Source organism: Parasteatoda tepidariorum, chromosome 3 (genome assembly GCF_043381705.1).
Source record: "Parasteatoda tepidariorum isolate YZ-2023 chromosome 3, CAS_Ptep_4.0, whole genome shotgun sequence".
Taxonomy (NCBI): domain Eukaryota; kingdom Metazoa; phylum Arthropoda; class Arachnida; order Araneae; family Theridiidae; genus Parasteatoda; species Parasteatoda tepidariorum.
In genome coordinates this window covers 64,741,514-64,762,531 of record NC_092206.1, presented here as the reverse complement: position 1 = coordinate 64,762,531, position 21,018 = coordinate 64,741,514, and the positions used below count along the sequence as shown (strand labels likewise).

At 32.1% G+C, this 21,018-nt stretch overlaps 1 protein-coding gene across 3 annotated transcripts in view; it reads right to left on the bottom strand.

Annotated features, from left to right (window-relative positions):
- Positions 1-19,625, bottom strand: part of LOC107445666 (uncharacterized) — a 24,427-nt gene extending 4,802 nt beyond the window's left edge. Inside the window, exons 1-2 of one of the 3 annotated variants that reach the window (XM_043039396.2) lie at positions 18,433-19,625; positions 2,082-2,530 (exon numbers count right to left, since the gene is read on the bottom strand). In XM_043039396.2, the coding sequence (XP_042895330.1) occupies positions 2,101-2,530; positions 18,433-19,256 (1,254 nt within the window). In that variant the 5' untranslated portion in view covers positions 19,257-19,625 and the 3' untranslated portion in view covers positions 2,082-2,100. Of the gene's footprint in view, positions 1-2,081; positions 2,531-16,391; positions 17,215-18,432 lie in introns of those variants that run through there. The other 2 variants (XM_043039395.2, XM_043039394.2) reach the window with 2 other exon arrangements.
- Positions 19,626-21,018: the final 1,393 nt, after the last annotated feature.

The following is a 21,018-nucleotide window of genomic DNA, read 5'->3' as shown; positions in this document are numbered from 1 at the left end:
GGTTAAGATTCCATCAAGATATTTGGACACATAATTTTAAATTTATATTAGATTTTTTGTTATTTTGATTATTGGAATACACATAATCAAAAGGTGGGAGTGTTACGTCACTCTCATAAGATGACGTCATTCATTTAAAGTGTAAATATTAACTAAAACGATTTTTTAGCCTGTGTATATATGAAAAGTGTGAGTGGCAACAGAAAGAATGTTGTGCTAGATGTGTTCTACGAAAATAAAATGGTTGCTTTTGTAAATATGTGTACGCAGGTATTTCTTGTAAATTTAAGTTATTTCATCGCTGGATAGATCGGGTAGATTTATCGGAAGCACGAAACAAAAAGAGCAATTAAAAGATGGGGGAGGGGACTAAAAGTCCTATTCTGATGGTGTCTTCCCTTGAACTGAAGAGTTCATCGGGTGCCTTAAACAGCTTTGCTTAAAGTTACGCTTATTACAAGCTTACAATTGAGAACTTTTTCGACTAATATTAAATTAAATAATAAAAAATAGTAAATACATACTAAAAGTTTTTCATGCGTGGAATTGTCTTTAGATAAATGAACTTTATAATTGTGTTCAAGTTTTTTTAAATGGCTTAAAAATTTCTCGAGATTCGGTGAAATACACAAAAAAGTAAAATTAACATTAAGGGCTCCGAAGTTTGGATCGCTCTCCTGAACAAACTATTGGGATCATATTTCCTAGATTGCGGCTACCCCCTACATTTTGGGGGTCAAAACTCCGAATCCGTCCAAAAAAAGGCATGTAAATTCAGAGAAAGTACGTTTTTGTGTCTGATTTCATAACTTACCAAATAATTACCATACTTGCCTACACTAATTAACTAATGTATTTGTCTTCACTAACTAAATACATTATTTGAGGTTAACCACTCGAACTATTAAAATTGAGTCCTAGAACGTGAAATCCGATCATTAGAATAAAAGTTATTAAGGGTGGTATGTTTCGTATTTTTCGCACTGTATATAGTAACTTTTTCAACATGCAAAAGATATGAAGCAATTCACTCCTACAGGAAGTCGGGCAGTGATGACCTGCTTTAGGAATTAAAGGATTTGCGCTGCACGAATTTTGTATTGTCATATTTCTCCCTGGCAGTTTTATTTTATTTTAAAACCATCGTTGAACAGCTTACCCAATTTGGGGCTTACGACTACTAATGTTCAACTCCGTTGCCTTGTAATTTTGAACCCAATCCAGAAGACAACGGAACTCTTGTATCAAGTATTGGTGGAAATTTGTCTGCGGACTTTTCGATGAAATTTACCCGCATTTGCGTTGCATGGAGAGGAAAACCACCCACGTTTAGCCTGACGGCAAGGGGACTCCAGCTCATGATCCGTCAACTGAGGATATTTTTACGTCAGCACTGTATTCTGTGCAAGCCGGGGGCGGGATTCGTTCGTCCAGCTCCAATGACAATGAACGACCCCGGTTCATTCTCATTAGAAGGTGAACGCTCTATCCTCTTAGCCACCACGGCTCCCCCGGCAGTTATCGAGGAAAAGTAAGAAATTTTGCTACTGGTCAGTTTTTCAAACATTTGTAGTTTTAAACTATTAAATATTACTATAATAAGGCATTTTAATAAATAAATTTAAAATAATAAGATATTTCATTAGAAGTATAAGGCATTTCATTGGAAGTAGTAACATTACAAGGTTCATTTCTGAAGCGACGAAAAAAAATTCAAAATAATAGCGTGAAATAAAATAATTTTCAAGATATTTTAAAAGATGTTGACGTTCCTTAAAAAAATGGCTACCTTCAATCAATTCTTTCACCAGCACTTGTTATGTTAAGTCACCCTGTGGCCAGGTGACGACCATTGACTTTATTATCGGGACATTGATTTTAATAAAAATAACACCTTATTATTATTTCTTTAAAATCACTCAACCGATTTATTTCAAATTTACTCGAATGATGAGTCATAGAGATACTGTTGGAAATATCGACATTTGCCATTTTCTAAGGGTTCTAATTCAGTTATGGATTTAAAAAAAGAATTTCGAAATTGATAAGACCAAAGCAAAATCATGAAAAAAAATTTAAGATGTAAATTAATTTACTTTATTAGATCAAGCGCAGATAATTCTTTAGGGTTACAGGTATTTCAAAAGATTTAACACAATTTGGTACATGTGAGCATTCTGTTAATCTTCGGCGGATGGCACACCTTGAAATGTGTTTTAGAGATCGAGGTGAGCTCTCACCAGAATCACCATCAGTCAGTACATTCTTCTGATACCAATCCCAGGCTCTGTGCAATTCAGGCTGAACATCAGCCTGCAATTCCTTAAAGCAGGACAAGAATTGACTCTTTGATAAGAAAGGATCTGGTGTTGTTGCCCACACACGCTGCAATGTTTCCATACCTATTTTTGATCCACCGTATCCACCGTAGTAGATACATTCAATGTACAGAAATAAGACTTGGACAGACCGATACATCACGGTATTGAACTCTTGCACAACGATGTCTTGGAATCCAAATACGTTATTACTGAAAAATAAAAAAATAAAAATTATATAAGTTAAAAATAATTAAAAAAAAACAGTTAAGGCTAATCAAACTTGACTAGCGTGAAAGTGTTCCTGCGTGCTCTCTATAAACATTAGTTACTACAGATATATTTTGTATCACAAAAGAGCTGCTCAAATATTACGTAAACATATTTGCTTTGGTAACCCGATGAGTGGGATATTGAGCACTTTGCGGTCGAACAGTTTAACGAGGACCGATACCGCTCACCCTCGGTCCCTACGCAGACTTATCAAGACCAACAGCTTAGTGACCACAGCCAAAGATGCTTGACTTCTGGTGTTCTACTGGAAACCGTGTCTTTACGATCAGTCCACTACGGGACAATGGAGGGAGAAGTTGGACTAAGGAATTGTACAAATATTATAAAAGTATACTTTAGGCAAACATTGGGCAGATAGATAGGTAATGATAGAGTTATTTTGCATCACCCAAATATTTTTTCTCTTTTTTACGTTAGGCACTGAATCACCTCGGAAGATGCCGGAAGTGTTGCTCATTTATCGTTACCCAGAGGACACCTGTGAACCTGAGTCACGGAGGCGAGCAACATAACCCCCGCCACACTGCCACAGATACCTGGTTAACAGATACCTGGTTAACCCACAGATAATATTATAGGGTGGGTCATATTCACACATCACACAATCTAGATCAACGCACAGAGAGAAACATCCATGCCCTGCTGAGCGGGACTCGAATCCACAATCATTGACTTCACAGTCAGGCACGCTGACCCCTCGGCCACCTGGCCGACATATAAATATAACATCAGCATATTCTCAGCAAATTTCCTCTCCCCTTTCTAGTAAAAGCAATTGAATCACAAACCTCCTCCCATGGCTCCATTTTACACTAACTACCTGGCTTTGATTCAATTTTAACTTTCACAACAGTAATCTAATTTTATGACGCGAAAATGTAACTTAGCACAAAACAAAATTTATGTTTTATTTTTGTAGAATGTTCTTAGTACACATACACATTGTACATTTTGAGTAGAATACTCTTTAGGAATCTTTGTGTTCAAAATTCTTGACCTCTGTTATTCTTCGTAGAAGAATAATAGAGTATATCTGTATTTTCCAATTTTTTCTCCCTCGAGTTCAACATTTAGTTTAAACTTGAACATTTTCCACGTTCAAACTCTTTGTTACTCTTGCTTTAAAGAAAACTTTGGGAATGACTTTAATGTATAACGTAAGCATGGTTAATATCTCCTTTCCCTCCTTGACTGTAAAAATAATTAAATCACAAACTCTGACTTCCATTGCAACGCAATGTTTGCAGAGTCCCTAGATCAATTTCTTTAACTTCTTTTCTGTATGCACAACTCTACCAAAAAGGAAGAGACACTTTCAGTTTTTAAATTTTTTTTTAAATTTCTCAAGAATATTTTGTAACTTTAAGTTCATGCAATTTTTCATTCTTAGCAATGAGATTTAAAACTTTCAGAGGCTTGAGGAACCGACAATTAATTAATTATGAAAGAAAATAAGTATTTTTGAATACCATGTGCCGGAAAATGAAGCGATACGCATAGCCTTACGTAAACTTAGCTTAAATATTTAGGGAGAAAAAAAACATTTTTATAAGATACTAAATTTTTTTTTTGTTGCTATAATTTTAAAATATTCAATAAAATTAAACAAAATTTTGGAGCAATTTAAAAAATAATTACAAAATTAATGTTTTAAAATTTGAAAACATTCGTTAAAAACTGTGCAAACTATGAACATTTAAAGTAGTTTTTTTTGTACTACGCATCTGATTTGAATATCTTCAAAATTAAAAAAATTTCAAGCAATTTTTACCTTAGTTTTATATAATTTTTGCATTGAGAAAATGAAAGGAGTTTTCCACAAATGATGTATGTTGGGGAATACGCGTTCTTTTAAATGATGTATGTTGGGGAATACGCGTTCTTATAATGACCTATCCTTAAATTTGTTGAAACTCCTTATCGTTTTGAACTTTCTTTTAAAAGTGCAAGCACTACTTAGAAATTTCTTGATTTTTATTTAATTTTTAAAATAATTAATTCGGACTCTTTTTCTTATCAATTACCAAACACGATTCACTACAAAATTTTGAGAAATTATTTTTTTAAATTTTTTCGTGTATGCGCAGAATAAACAAACTATTTAAGATAAACCTTGCGAAGTTCTAGATCTACACTCCTGACTATTTTTTTTATTAGAGGTGCCAATAACTTCGTGGCCATTTTATCGCACTTGAGCAACAATTAGAAGTCACCAAGACCAAGGGTTTGCACCCATCTACCAATTTCTCTGATGCTTGGAGGTGGTGGGTTCGCGCCCACCGTAATCCTGAATTGCATCGCTGTGTAGTTTATTTCTGTAATACATTCTGAAACAAAACAAGGGTTTAAAATTCGTTCCCTATATTTCACAAGTTCGCTTATTTATCAGAGTAAATAAGCACTAAACCACACTTCTCGAGTTTATTGATCCACCAAACGCGAGTTTGGCCAGAGTCCCACCCAGAAACGGGATTTATCCCTCTGATGTTTTTCTCTAATTTATGTGATCTTTTCTTTACCTTAACAAAGGTTTATAATACGCTTTCATAATGAGTACACTAGCCTGTATATGTATAAGTAACAATAAATAAACAATGTTTCGGAACTTCCTGGCTGGCGGTATTTCCTGCCAAACATTTTACGAAGTGTCAAGGTAGCGGGTTCGAGTCCTAATGTTATCCTGGATGTATCTTCGTGCTGTCTGTCATTCTACTACACAAAGGTTTATAAGCCTTATTTGGCACACAAGTCTGTATATTTATGTTGTCCCAATAAACCACTTAATAATGTTTGTAAATTTAGTCGTTGATTTTAATACTGAGAAATAAACTTCTTGTATGAGTAGAGTTATGTCTTACATAACCAAAGAACACAATTATTCTACAAAAAGTGTGAACGAATATATCCAGCAACGATTTTTCTTCTTGGATAAGGATCAATTATCACGTTTAAACTGTATTTACTGTAAAAATTTAAGACATGTTGATGATGTTCGAAATCATCATCCAAATAAGACGATCATATGGAAGTATGAGTGCAACATCTGTAATGTCCTCTATCCAACGAAGTTATCGTGCGAAGGACATGTAAGAAAACATGACTTTTTGTCATGTGAAAATTGTCACTGGAAAACAAGAGACTGTGAGTTGTACAATCAACATGTCGAGGAAGTTCACAAAATAACAGTTAAAAAAAGTGAATTGTAGTTTTAAATACTTTATAATGAATTGTAAACGTTCTTAGATGTTTTATGCATTTACTTTTGTATTTTAACGCTTGTAATAAATCTTATTTTATAAACATATTATTTAGTTACCTGAAAATTTTGTTATAAAATTTCGGTAAAATGTTGTAAAGCATTCAGGGATGGAAGATAAATTACAAAACAACAGTATTTTTGAACATCCTATGTCAGAAAATGAAACATTAAGCTTGTAACTTGTATCAATTACTTTAGTTGTTATTTACAATGACAAGCTTAAATAGTTATGGAAATATGAACATTTTTATAAAAAACTAATTATTTTCTCTTGTTTTTTTGTTGCTATAACTTTAAAAATATTCCGTAATATTTAACAAAATTTGATAAAAAATGAGCAAAATATGAGTATTTAAAGCAGTTCTTTTGTACTGTGCATGCACTTAAAAAAATGTAAAATAATTTTTTCATAATTTTAGAGTGAATCGTATTTGGTAACTTAAGAACATTTTTTTTAATTTAAATATCTTAAAAACGTAAAAAATTTGAAAGAACTTTTTAAAAATTGATTTTGTACTTTTAAAAGTAAGTTCAAATTAAAATTGATTTTGTACTTTTAAAAGTAAGTTCAAACCGATAAAGTTTTTTCCACAAATTTATTTTGTTCCAGACATAAAAGGTTACGGTAATTTGCAATACTTCATAATAAGATTAGTGAAAATCCCTTGATTATTTTAAGCTTTCGTTTAAACTACTTACAAAATTGCTTGAAACTTTTCCCATTTTTAAGATATCAGATCATTTCTATTAGTTGCTAAATACGATTATATATATATCAGTGGCTACCAACTGGCTGCCCGCGAGCCACATCCGGCCCGCAATGCCTTTTTTTGTGGCCCGCGAACTAAAATATATTAGTTGTCATTTTTTTACGGACAATATTTGTAAAAAATCTATATGATTTTAAAGTATTTTTCTTCGTTAAAAAAAATTTTAGAAAAAAAAAAAATCATAATTTCTTTGTTTCTGTGAAATGTAACATACCAACGGTGCAAAAAAATTTATTTCTCATGTAAAAATCTACTTCTTACTTTAATTTGTAATTCAATACTTTTGTTTTGCACAACTTGATAAAAATCTGACAGTAATATTTAATGTTCCTTCAAACATAAAAGAGTCCTATATAAAATTTTGATAAAGTTGCGGCCCCGCCATTTGACTGGTGTTCTTAATTGCTGCCCCCTGCCTCATGTAAGTTGGAAACCCCGGATATATATATATAATATATGCGTGTGTGTGGGTGGGTGGGTGTAATATTTAACAATATAGTAATGACTTGCAGCTATTAAACTAATATAGCAATTAGATGTAAACATTTTAATACTATTATGAAAAATTATATTTTACGAATTGACTAGCAATCTGAAAAAGGATTTTTGAAAAAAAGCTTACAAAACAGGAAAATAGGACTTTATTTATTTCAAGGAAGAGGTTCGCAATTTGAGTCGTCTCTGGATTCTTAGGACCTGTGGTTCTAGGTTAAATTATTTATTCTTTTATTTTTTGATACTTTGCACGTTTGAAACTTTTTTGATTATATAGTATTATTCGGGGATAGCAAGGGCTTCTATAAATGTAAGAAGTGGTGACTAATAAAAAGAAAAAGTATATTAAAACTAGTAACTTATTCAAGCATATTGTTTTCAAATTACTATTGAAATTAAATGCGTTGTAATAATTTTGTTTCAGAAAATATTATTTTTAAATGTAAGTGGAAGTGGTAGTTACGATTGAATAACTAAACAGATTTTATAAATAAAAAAAGAATTGAGTTTCTACCACTTTTTATAATTCTAGTTGCCTGTGACATCATTGTTTAGATATTTATAGAAAATAAAGGGATCTCTCATTCTACTATCGCATTATTGCTCATTACATAATAATTTCTTTATTAGACAAAGAGAAAGAGCAATTTTACAAGTTTTAGAATTTTTATGAATTTTTTCTGAAAACAACAAAAAGGTGTAATTTGTGATTTTGAGTAAGTAATTTAAAATTACACGTTTCTCAGCTCTTAGATTTTTTGTTTTTAATCTTATATTATTGCAATTTAAATTGATGAAAAGTGATTTCTATGACGATAAAAAATTCCCATTAAAGTTAATTGCATAAAAATAAAGATACATATTAAAAATCTAAAAATTAATAAGTGTTTAATTTTGAAATATCTTTCAAAACTGTTGATTGCAGAATCGTAATGGCGCAATTTAGTAAAGAAAAATAGCAATAGAGAATTTACATCTCAATAAAAATTCAAGCTTTATATCTCATATTCTGATTAGGACACGGTCTAATATTTTATTTTCCATTTAAAATTAATTTCTTTAAAATAATTTTATACCTTACATTTAAAAAAAATTGTAACTATTATTAAATAAACTAATGAAAAATTACTATAAATTTACGAAAAGTTATATTTTTTTAGGGAATTATCTTTGGATAAGCGAATTTTATGTTTGTGTGTAAATATTTTTCAATTCGCTTTAACATTGATCGAGATAGGGCGAAATACTCAAAAATTAGATTTAAGGGAGCTAAACTTTAGACCACTCAGTTGAACAAACTATGTTAATTGTCTGCACTATATATGTAAAAAAAATTTCCAGATTGTGACAACCCTCACACTTTGGGGATCAAAAACCCGAATTCGTCGAAAAAAAGGTATGCTTATTCAGAGAATGTACATTTTTGTGTCTGATTTTAAAACTTAAAATATTGTCTGCACTAATTAATTATCACATTTGAGGTCACCCACTCGATTGAGTCCTACAACCTGAGAATTTGGATTGCGTCCTACAACGTGAAGATCCGATCATGAAATCAAAAGCTATCTAGGGTGATCCGTTTTTTGCCCACTGTACATCACTGTTACCTATCTACGATATCGCGCAGAGTGAATTTAACTCATAAATAAAAAAAAGTTATTTAAGATGTCCACACCAACCCCTCTCTTTCTTATATAGTTTGTTTTTAGATTTTTGTTAAATATCTGTTTTTGTGCAAAGAGAGTTTTTATTATTTTTAAAACGATTCTTATTAGTTCAAAGTTTAATAAAATTAAATCTTCAAAAATTTTTTAATGCGATTTACGATATGAAATATGCTTAAATTGCTTATTTAATACCACAAACTGTATAATTATAATGCTTTAAATTTTGATGAAAAATCTATTGAATTTCTAAGAATTTTCTACGTATACTTCTGCTAATTTAATACAGCAAATATTTTGTTTGCTCTTTTTTGTATATTTAATATTCGAATTATTACACGTTATCAAATGTTTGTTAACAAGACGCGGTGGCTCAGGGGGAAGAGCATTTGATTTTTAATGAGGTGACCCAGATTTGAATCCCAGTGACAAGTGGGTACGAATACTGCTCCCGTCTCTCATCTATCTTAGTGCTGACGTGACATACATTTAGTGGTAGACAGACCATGGGTTTAAATCTCTTTGCCGTACGGGATGTTTTCATTGTTTTCCTCTCCATGTAACACAAATTCTAGTTTATTCCATCAGATACTCCACAAAGGCTAGTTTCTGCCTATTCTAGACCCAAGAGTAACCTTGTATTCTGGGTTGGCTTACAAATTACAAGGAATTGATTTTATTTTATTTTATAAACATCGTTGAACAACCGGCCCAATTTTGAGTTTACGACTACATATGTTGAACTCCGTAGCCTTGTAAATTTGAACCCAATCCAGAAGACAAGTGAACTCCTGGATCAGTACCAACAAAGGTACTAATTTGTTATAGGAACTTAGAGGACTTTGCGACCCCGACAGATTTAACACACATCAGTAACCGTTTAATACAATTTAATAATAATGACATTTTGTCAGCATTTAATAAAAATAATTGTCCGGCCGTCTGGATTCAAGCTCCCGTTCTCACGAACACGAGTCCAACGCCCTACGAACCAGGCCATCTCGCCATTGACCTTATAACACTTTTTAGAACCGTCGTTGAAAAGCCCACCGAATTATCAGTTTACGACTACCAATGTTCAACTCCGTAACCTTGTAATTTTGAACCCAATGAACTCAAGGGAACTCCTAAATCGAGTATTGGAAGAAATTTGCCCTCGGGGTGGACTTTTTGATAGAACTAACCTGCATTTGCGATATATGGATAAGAAAACGGAGAAAACCTCTCACAGTTAGCCTGACGTCAAAGGGACTCTAACCCATGATCCGCTTACCACTGAGGATATTTTACGTCAGCACTGTGGTCGGTTCGAGCCGGGTGTGGAATTCTAATCAACCAGACATCGCAGAGATTCGAACCCGGTTCACTTCATTGGGAAGCGAAAGCTCTATCCCCTGAGTTACCACGGCTCTACAAGACATTGATTTTTTTTTTAATAATCGTCGTTGAACAGCCGACCCAATTTTTGGGTTTAAGACTATTAATGTGCAACTACATACCCAGAAGACAAGGGGGCTGGATCAAGTATTGGGGGAAATGTGTCTTTGTGGAGGATTTTTTGATGGAACTAACCTGCATTTGCGTTACATGGAGAAGAAAACCTCCCGCCGTTAATCTGACGGTAAGGGAACTCTAACCCATGATCCGTGTTCCACTGAGGATATTTTTCGTCAGTACTGTGGTCAGCACGAGTCAGATGAGAAATTCGTATCGACCAGCCATTGCTGGGATTCGAACCCGGTGCGCCTCATTGGAAGGTGAACGCTCTATCCCCTGAGTCTTCACGGCTTACAAGGCATTGATAGTCGTAAATTCAGAATTGGGTCGGCTGTTTAACGTCAGTTAAAGAATAAGATACACGATGTTAAAGGGGAAAATATTAAGAAAACGCTGATCAAAAATTTTACGAAAAAATCAAGGTGGTGAGGATAATGGTCTCTTAAGTGGCAGCCAGGGCCAAGACCATTATCCTCGCCATCTTTATATCTATGGTGGCAGCAAACATCTAGACCAGGGGTTTCCGGTTCCTAGGAGTATTGGTCCATCTTTCCTCCTATGTGAATTTCATACCCCCTTACCCGTTGAATAACAAAGGCCCTGTTAGTACAGGGTGAGCCAGTCAAACCTGCATTTTTGAAAAGTGCGGGAGAGCCGTGAAAGTGGACAGAGCGAGTTACCAACTTTACCACTGTGTCCCCCACAACTAAGCATTTCAGTCGCCATGGAGCAGTGATCTAAACAACAACGTTCGTTCGCTGTGAAAGCGTTTTACCAAAGTGGTAGTTATACAGCCGCTCAGCTTCGTTTCCGGACGAATTTTCAAATTAATCGAAATTGGCCAGTGCCGTCTGTTAATTCAATCAAATTATGGGTGAAAAACTTTGAAGCAATTGATGAAACGAGAAGCAGAAGGGGTGGCAGTGCAAGAGAATTCCTCAGCGTATGCTCCGTGATGTGATGAGCAGTTTCAAAAATCGCCTACAAGAATGTTTAGATCGGGAAGGACACCATCTCACTGGCGTTTTTTTTTAAACAGTGAATGTTGTTTCTTAAATTCTTTTTAATGTAGATTAAGATAGTAACAAAAAAATTTTGAAATATACATCCGTTTATTTTGTACAGTCATTTCAAAAATGCAGGTTTGACTGGCTCACCCTGTATTAGTCTCTCAGTGATCGTTTTGAAAGAATCTTGAATGCTCTGAGTGTGTACTAGGCATGATTCTTTATCGCCTTAACAAGATCATCCTCAACAAAACCAATTGTTTTATTGAGTATTTTTTTTAAAAATCCTGAGTGAAAAATTTGGCAGAAGAGCTCCGATTTTTGTTTGGATGCTGGTTTCTGTTTCTGTTGGATGGTTAAACTAGCTAATTAAAGTGATTTTTCGCTTACCTGACTTAGTACCAAATCTTTCTTTCCATACTTTTTTTTCCTTCCTTTTTCTTTTCTTTTTTTAATTCAATCGCTTTATTTAGTGCTGTGGTGCGCAAGAGCAATAACATAACAAGCATTTATATTTAGTTTTATGAAAAATAAAAACAACGTTGCTAAGACAACTCAATAATAATAATTACTATCTTGACGTTCCAGACATTGGGATGTAAAAAGTATTAATAGATTTATATATTTTATATTAACTTGTAAATAACTGTATATATTAAATGTTGTGATGTCTCCAATTTACTTCGTTTTTATTTATCCAAAATCGCACATAGTAGAAAGATAGAAAACCTTCCCTTACAATAGCTTTCTGATTTTGTTATTTCAATTATAAATATTTCCCAAATATTTTACTTCCTTAAATCAAGCAACATATTTCGCAAGAAGGCAATTAAAAAATTTCCTTACAATTATTTAAAAATTATTCGCTTAGGTATAAACAAATTAGTTAAGTAATTTTCCTGTAATGACGTAGAGAGATATGTTGCCGGGGAGCAAACACCTCGATACGAAGCATTTGAAAAGAATAGTGTAATAATGTAATCTCTAAGAGAGAGGAGATTTTATTAAATAAAAATGAGGAAAAAATTGGAATAATATCTATATATATATTTCTCTTACACGGCACCAAAAAAAGCCTCATTACAACTCCCCGAATGGGAATGTTAGAAAATCGACCAATGATTGCTGCTAAAAATGTCACATGCCAAATCTAGCTAAGGTGGCTCAACATATAGCGCTTTTAAAAACGGAAACAATAACCAGAGTGAGCATTGTCAGGTTGTTCAATTCAGATTCATGCCCTAAAAACATGATAATAAAATTTAATGCCATTTGGCGGTTGGCGAGCGTCAGCGAGCAGGGGGTGGAGCCTCCTAGTACATCAATAAAATTTTCATTTTAAATTTTTATTACGTATGCATGTGTCTAATCATACATGCAGGAGTTGGACAAAATAATGGAAACTCCTCAATACGAACCCATTTTTTAATATTTAAAAAATAAATACTTCGAAAATCAGTTCAAAAATTTAGAAGTGATCAGATCGTGCGATTTCTCATATATATCAATGAAATTTAAAGCTTTTTGAGGTTAGAGGTACCTGCAAATTACTTTTGAGGTAAATGAACTACAAATTGAACATCTATGCCAAAAAATGTAGCAATACGTTTGTAACTTATAACTATTATTTTGGATATTATATGCAATAATTGCACAAAACTTCGTAAACCTTGCTTAAATATTTATAGAGGTATCTGAACATTTTTATAAAAACCGAATTTTTTCTCTTGGGTGTTTCTGCAATATATAATTAAACAAAGCGCTTAAATCAATTTTAAACTGATTACGAGATTATTACTCTAAAATTTGGAAAAAAAATAGTTAAAAACTGCGCCAGATAAGAGTAATTAAAAAAGTTTTATACTGTGCATGTGCGGAAAAATTAATCAAAAAAATTTATCTCAATTCTATAGTGAATCGTAGTTGACAACTAAAAGGTAAAGTCCAATCTAAAAATAAAGTCTCGGTGTCTCAAACCTCAAAAAGCTTTCAATTTCATTGTTATGTATGAGAAATCACACGATCTAATAACTTCTGAATTTATTATTTGATTTTCTAGGTAATTTCTGAGAAATATCAAAAAATGTGTTAATATTGAAGTCTTTCCATTATTTTGTGCAACCCCTGTATCAAAATTCGAACAATTATCTCGAATTGAACAATATGAATTTAATAATTTGGAAGTATACTTTTTTAATAATCTTCTTCCTTAAAAAAAATTAACCACTACTGTAGACACGTGAAGAAGATATTGTGGATTTATAAAAATAATTATTTAATCTATTGTCAATTGTAAGAAGTAAATAAAATAAAAATAACATTCAATTATCAACTTGGTTATTCGATTTGTTAATATTCTGCACCACCGCCATATTTTTAATAAGATACAGCTACCACTGTGTTTATAAATGATAGAAAAATGATAAATTACAACATTTTTTACTTAATTTGAAAATAAACAAAAGAAGCTATAGTAATTTAGCAAGCTTTTAGTGTTTAAAACAGTAGCTTAAAACAGCGCAAGTGTGGAAATCATAAAATTTTCTCCACAAATTCTGAAGAAGCTTCATTTGAATATGGAAAAAAAATTAAACATTATTGCCAATTAATAACATATCTTTTGGAATTTTACAGAAATAATAAACTAAAATAATTCGATTTTTCTCTTTTACTATTAATTACTGCCCTTTTTGGTGGCTTTATGTTATTGGATTAAGCAAAACACGTTCTCAGAGTCACTCATGTTCTCAAAATAAGGATTAACTATATTATTATATTGGCATCATTGTATAGGCACTATATTTGTTCATAAAATACTCTGTACTTATGTAAGAGTATTTAGTACTTATTAAAATTGCATCAATCTCCATTATGCCATCTAAATATATATTTCTCTCACACGGCGACAAAAAAAAAAGCCTCATTACAACTCCCCGAATGGCAGCGCTAGAAAATCGACCAATAATTGCCGTTAAAAATGTCACATGCCAAATAAGGATGAGGTGGCTCAACATATAGCGTTTTTAAAAACAGAAACTGAAATAACCAGGGAGAGCATAAGCTAGGCAGAAGTGAGTAGTTTTTGTCGATAGATCTCTATTTTAGTATTTTGTCGAAAACGCTTTTTTTTCTTCACGAATTTATTTGACGATTTTTGATTTATATATGTTTTACTAGAATTTATTTATTCATGCAGGTTTTTCCATTGCAATTCACTTATTTCAATTTTTAATAGACTTGATTATAGCCAAAATTTTAACCTTCTCAAAGAGATATCAGTTTTAGAAATTTTATCTTAAGATTTTATACTATAGCACATTGCTATTAGGTTTAACGAATTACATGTCATTTATTTGAATTCAAATTTATTTTAATGACTTAGTATTTACTAAAAAGATGTAATTAAAAAAAAAAGAAGTTGTTATATGGATTAGAATGATTGTTTTGAATTCTTAGAATTTTGTGCATTTGCAATGTACCTAAGTTAGTAGCGAGCGAGTCTATCTTGGTTTGCGAAGCAAACCATATAAGATTGCGTAGTAATTTTCGGGGGTTGGCGAGCGCTAGCGAGCAGGGGGCGCAGCCTACTAGTAAGTATATATTACCAAAATTTAGTATCATTGGTGTTAATAATAGTTTGCTGATTTGTTACGCACTCTAAAACGAATTAGTGCAATGTCTATATTAATTTAACATTCTGTACGAAGCTTATTATTTTACTTAAATTAATAATTGGCATCAATAATAATTAACAAAGCTGAATAGTTTATAGTTTACTTTAAAATAGTGGCTTCGCTACACCAATGAGAAAATTTCCTTTTTTAAATTTCTCTGAACTAAAAATACAATCACAGATCCTCAGTTCAACCTCTTACTTAATTACTGGCTCGTCACCCCTACAGACACCAAACCGAAGGGGTGTCCCTTTCGTAAGTAAATACGAAGGGGTGCGCAACCCTAAGTTCATCAGCCCTCCTTAACTCCCCATCTCACCCATCAAAGATCCAGCTTCTTAGAAGGGTAGGGGCTGAAATTCAGGTGCATCTAAAAGTGAACCAATGCGCCAAGACACCGGGGTCTCCAACTTACATGAGGCTGGGGGCCGCAATTAAAAACACCAGTCAAATGGCGAGCAGCAACTTTATCAAAATTTTATACAGGACTCTTTCATAATTGAAGGAACATTAAATATTACTGTCAGATTTTTATCAAGTTGCACAAAACAGAAGTATTGAATTACAAATTAAAATAAGAAGTGGATTTTTAAAAATATTTAATTGCATATTAAAAAATTCTGGCCACGAAATTTACAAATGTAAATTATTGCGTCCAAAATTAATGCTTTCAAAAAGTTAAAGCTGAAAATTTCGCAGAAAAAATTTACGCACATGCTCCATTATAATCACAGAATACAAAAGAAACGAAATAAAAAAAGAGCAACATGCACGATTATTTTCGTATTTGAATAAATATTTTCTTTGTTGCAAAACCTGAGAAATAATTTTTTTTGCATCATTGGTATGTTAAATTTGACAGAAACGAAGAAATTAGGTTTTTTTAACGAAAGAGAAGTATTTTAAACCCCTATAGAGTTTTTACAAAAGTTGTCCGCAAAAAAATGACAACTGATATATTTTAGTTTGCGGGCCGACAGTTGGTATCCACTGATCTGGACACGATTTTTTTTTGTTTGCCCTTTTTTCGGGCTATATTGTCTTAGTTACCGTAATGAATAACTAAAATTGGCCCTTTCGGTTTAAATTTCCTTTTTTTTAAAGATATTTATTGAAAACATTTGGAATATTTCATGTTAGTCCGAATTATAAATTTTACTCGAAATTAAATTTAAGCTAAATGGCTATCAAAGCTTAAAGTTTATATCTGTGTTGTGTTTAGAATTTTATGCATCTGAACGGGAAAAATTTTAAAAATGATGGAATTCCTAAAAACTAAGTGATAAAAAAAACCTTTAAAATTTCCAAGAGTATCAGGAAACAATTTTCAATTACTACTGCTTATTAAATTTTTCCCATTATAGCCAATTTGATACATGCATTCGTAAAAACAGAGGTATAAATGATACTTACATATCAGCTCCAATGAGGGCATATTTATACTCTTTGACAGCCTCTCCAAAATATCGATCTTCGAAACCATTTCTTGTTAGAATCATATATTGTTCACAATTTTCTATTAGTGAACGCTGATTATATTTCTTCTTGTAGTAGCTGCTCCCAATATCTCCGAGAGGTAAAAAACCAAAATTATGCTTGTGCGATAGATCAAAAACTTCGCCTAAAATAGGGCGAAGTACATCTTTCCCAAATCTAAAAGGGCTACAGTGCAGGTCACAGAACTTCAAAAACTCTTCAATATAGCCTATAAACAATTCACGTTGATAATGGTATGGGGAAGAGGAAATATATCTTAGATAACTCAACAAATCTGTTGCAATAGTGCTGCTCTCTTCGTAATAACCAAACTCGCTAAACTGGTAAGCTTTCAAATAAAATTTCAATGCTAGTGACATGTATTTCGAACAAAGATGATCAAAATGAAAATCAATTAGAAGAGAGGCGCAGAACAACAGCATTTCAGTATAATGTTTGTTTTCTGTCAACTCCAACAATTTGGATGCCAAGGGCCTTACGGATGGTTCGAAATTCGTTAACAAATTCATTCTTTGGAATAGTTCACTCAAGAAACCAAAATTTTTTTCTGGAATGACACGTCTGTTGAGCAGTTTAGAATCATTTTTATTTAAGAATTCTTTCTCGTGAGAATGGCAACAGAGCCTCTTCATTAATTCCTCGTTTTGGCCACTATACAAGAGAATTTTGTTATCCAAGGCAAGCAAGAGCCATACTATTTCATTAGATGTAATTTCGTTTTTGAACAAATCGTTATCCATTTTNAAGACAAGGAAACTCCTGGATCAGTACCCCCAGAGGTATTGATTTGTTTTAGTTAAAGAATAAGATACACGATGTTAAAGGGAAAAATATTAAGAGAACGCTGATTAAAAATTTTACGAAAAAATGAAGGTGGCGAGGATAGTGGTCTCTAGACCAGAGGTTTCCAATTTACATGAGGCCGGAGGCCGCAATTAAAAACACCAGGCAAATGGCGAGGCGAAACTTTATCAAAATTTTATATAGGACTCTTTTATGTTTGAAGGAACATTAAATATCACTGTCAGATTTTTATCAAGTCGTACAAAACAAAAGTATTGAATTGCATATATTAAAAAATTGCGGCCTCGAAATTTACAAACGTAAATAATTGCGTCCAAAATGAATGCTTTCGAAAAGTTAAAGCTGAGAATTTCTTTGAAAAAATTTCTGATACGCGCATGCTTCATTATAATCACAGAATACAAAAGAAGCGAAATAAAAAAAGAGCAACATACACGATTATTTTCGTATTTGTGTAAATATTTTCTTGGTTGCAAAACCTGAGAAATAAATTTTTGTTGCTTCATTGGTATGTTAAATTTGACAGAAACGAAGAAATTAGGTTTTTTTTTTTTTTTTTCCTTTTCTTAACGAAAGAAAAGTATTTTACACCCATATAGAGTTTTTACAAAATTTGTTCGCAAAAAAAAACACAACTAATATATTTTAGTTTGCGGGGTACAAAAAAGGTTTCGCGGGCTGGATGCAGCCCGTGGGCCGACAGTTGGTAACCACTGATCTGGACACGGTTTTTTTTTATTTTTAAATTACCCTTTTTTCGGGCTATATTGTCTTAGTTGACGTAATGAATAACTAAAATTGGCCCATTGGGTTTTAATTTTTTTTTAAAAGATATTTATTGAAAATAGGTGGAATACTTCATGTTAGCCAGAATTATAAATTTTACTCGAAATTAAACTTAAGTTAAATGGCTATCAAAGCTTAAAGTTTATATCTGTGTTGTGTTTAGAATTTCACACATCTGAATGAACATGCCATGAACGGGAATTTTAAAAACAGTGGAGTTCCTAAAAACTAAGTGATTAAAAAAAAACTTTAAAGTTTCCAAAAGTATCAGGAAACAATTTTCAATTACTACTGCTTATTAAATTTTTCCTATTATAGCCAACTTGATATATGCATTCGTAAAAACAGAGATATAAATGATACTTACATATCAGTTCTAATGAGGGCATATTTATACTCTTTGACAGCCTCTCCAAAATATCGATCTTCAAAACCATTTCTTGTTAGAATCATATATTGTTCACAATTTTCTATTAGTGAACGCTGATTATATTTCTTCTTGTAGTAGCTGCTCCCAATATCTCCGAATGGTAAAAAACCAAAATTATACTTGTGCGATAGATCGAAAGCTTCGTCTAAGATTGGGCAAAGTACATCTTTCCCTAATCTAAAAGGGCTACAGTGCAAATCACAAAACTTCAAAAACTCTTCAATATAGCCTGTAAACAATTCACGTTGATAATGGTATGGAGAAGCGGAAATATATCTTAGGTAACTCAACAAATCTGTCGCAATAGTGCTGCACTCTTCGTAATAACCAAACTCGCTAAACTGGTAAGCTTTCAAATAAAATTTCAATGCTAGTGACATGTATTTCGAACAACTATGATCAAAATGAAAATCAATTAAAAGAGAGGCGCAGAACAACAGCATTTCAGTATAATGTTTGTTTTCTGTCAACTCCAACAATTTGGATGCCAAAGGCCTTACGGATGGTTCGAAATTCGTTAACAAATTCATTCTTCGGAATAGTTCACTCAGGAAACCAAAATTTTTTTCTGGAATGACACGTCTGTTGAGCAGTTTAGAATCATTTTTATTTAAAAAAAATTTCTCGTGAGAATGGCAACAGAGCCTCTTCATTAATTCCTCGTTTTGGCCACTATAAAAGAGAATTTTGTTATCCAAGGCTAGCAAAAGCCATATTATTTCCTTAGATGTGATCTCGTTTTTGAACAAATCGTAATCCATTTTTATCCTTGGGTAACAAGCCCTCGATCGGCAGTGTGGTTTTTAGAATCAAATATTATTCATCCACAAAGAAAAAAATATTAACTTTTCAAATGGTTCTTCAAGTAAAAAGTCACAACAAAGCTGAACTTTTAAAAACCTGACTTGCAGCTTAGAAACGGAATGACAGCTTTACTCCATACAACTACCACCTGAATGTTTGAAAATAATTCATGAAATAAGAGTTTGACTGATTTATCTAGTTTTTGAACCAATACAATTCTACTATTTTAAAGAAAGGAGTAGTGGTACCACGCAGTTACCTATAGCAGAGACCACACAAGGTGACCAGCATAGTAAACCTAACTAGCCCAAAGTGGGCGTGCTCAGATGCACTTTGGAAAACCTTCTGTACCTCTTGGCCTTCTTGGCGAAATTTTTTAGTAGAATCAGTCCAGGGCAATGCGGTATTGTCTATATCTCGTTTTAAAACAAAACACTTTTCTATATACCCCAGATTTTTGGAGAAATATTTGAAATATTTCTTCAGCAAAAAATAATAAGATTGATAAACCGAGTCAATCACTTTTTTGAAATGAAAAACACAGGTCATTTTAAATGATGTATAATCCAAATATGTCTCTAATTTTCTTTTTTAGCCAATAATTTAAGAATGTCATGAAAGTAAAATAATTTTAAGTGTAAAGTATTTAATTTTTTACGTAGAAAGTAATGACTTTTACTTCCTCCTGTAGTAAAAAAAGAAAAAACGTAGAAAATTTTACCGCACTATTTTCAACATTAACTATTATTATTTTTTGTTGTTGTAAAGATGGAACTTTTTTTAACATTGAAAGAAGGGTAATTTATATATATTTTGTGAAATTCGTAAATCTTTTTTGCCATTTATTAACATGTTCCTGGTGTACAATAACGTGCTGTCTTTTACTGACTTGTACATTTAACCTTTTCTACTTAAAACTCTTTTTTCTCATGTACTTGACAATACTTGTTCACATATTTACATTATTATTACGTGCAGGGCTATGAAAGAAGTACACCCAACCACATATTATAATGCGATCATATATGTATATGAAAATTCACTCTTCCGTAAACTTGACGAAGGAGTTTCTTCAGAAATAAAACGCTTGTAGTTCCATTTCTAAAAAAGGGCGGAGCGCTGAATCAGTTAAAATAGTATCGTGTAAAGTATTTTTCAAAAAATTTCTAAATTTTTGTGTAAATTATATTTTATGTAGAAATATACACTTCAAAAATTGGTACAAAGTACAACATTCTTTCCAACTTATTATAATGGAAAATCATAAAATTGAATGAGCTGTGGGTATTTTGCAGATGCTCGAAATTTTAAATAGTTGTATAAAGTTGTAATATTTTTTACCAATTTTTTAATATTTTTTAGAATTTTCACACAAAGTTCTTTTCTTCTTTCTTTTTTTATTTATCTAACTTTGGAAAGTGCGTTTTTCGATGTCTTTACTAAGTTTTTTGATATATAAATCATATTAACGTTTTCATAGAAAAGTTTTAGCACTTGTATATAATTTAATTATCGTGCAAATTACTATTTATGAAAACCGGTTCATTGACTTAAATTAATTGCGTTGAGAAAACAATAAGAAATAAATCTCTGAGGGGAAATTGATTAATATACTTAATTAAATTTTTAAAAAAAAAATATAGAGTATGAAATCTACACATTATTTTTATTTATTTTTTTCTTTTTTAAAAGAAGAAAATGGAACGGAATAAGTTCTAT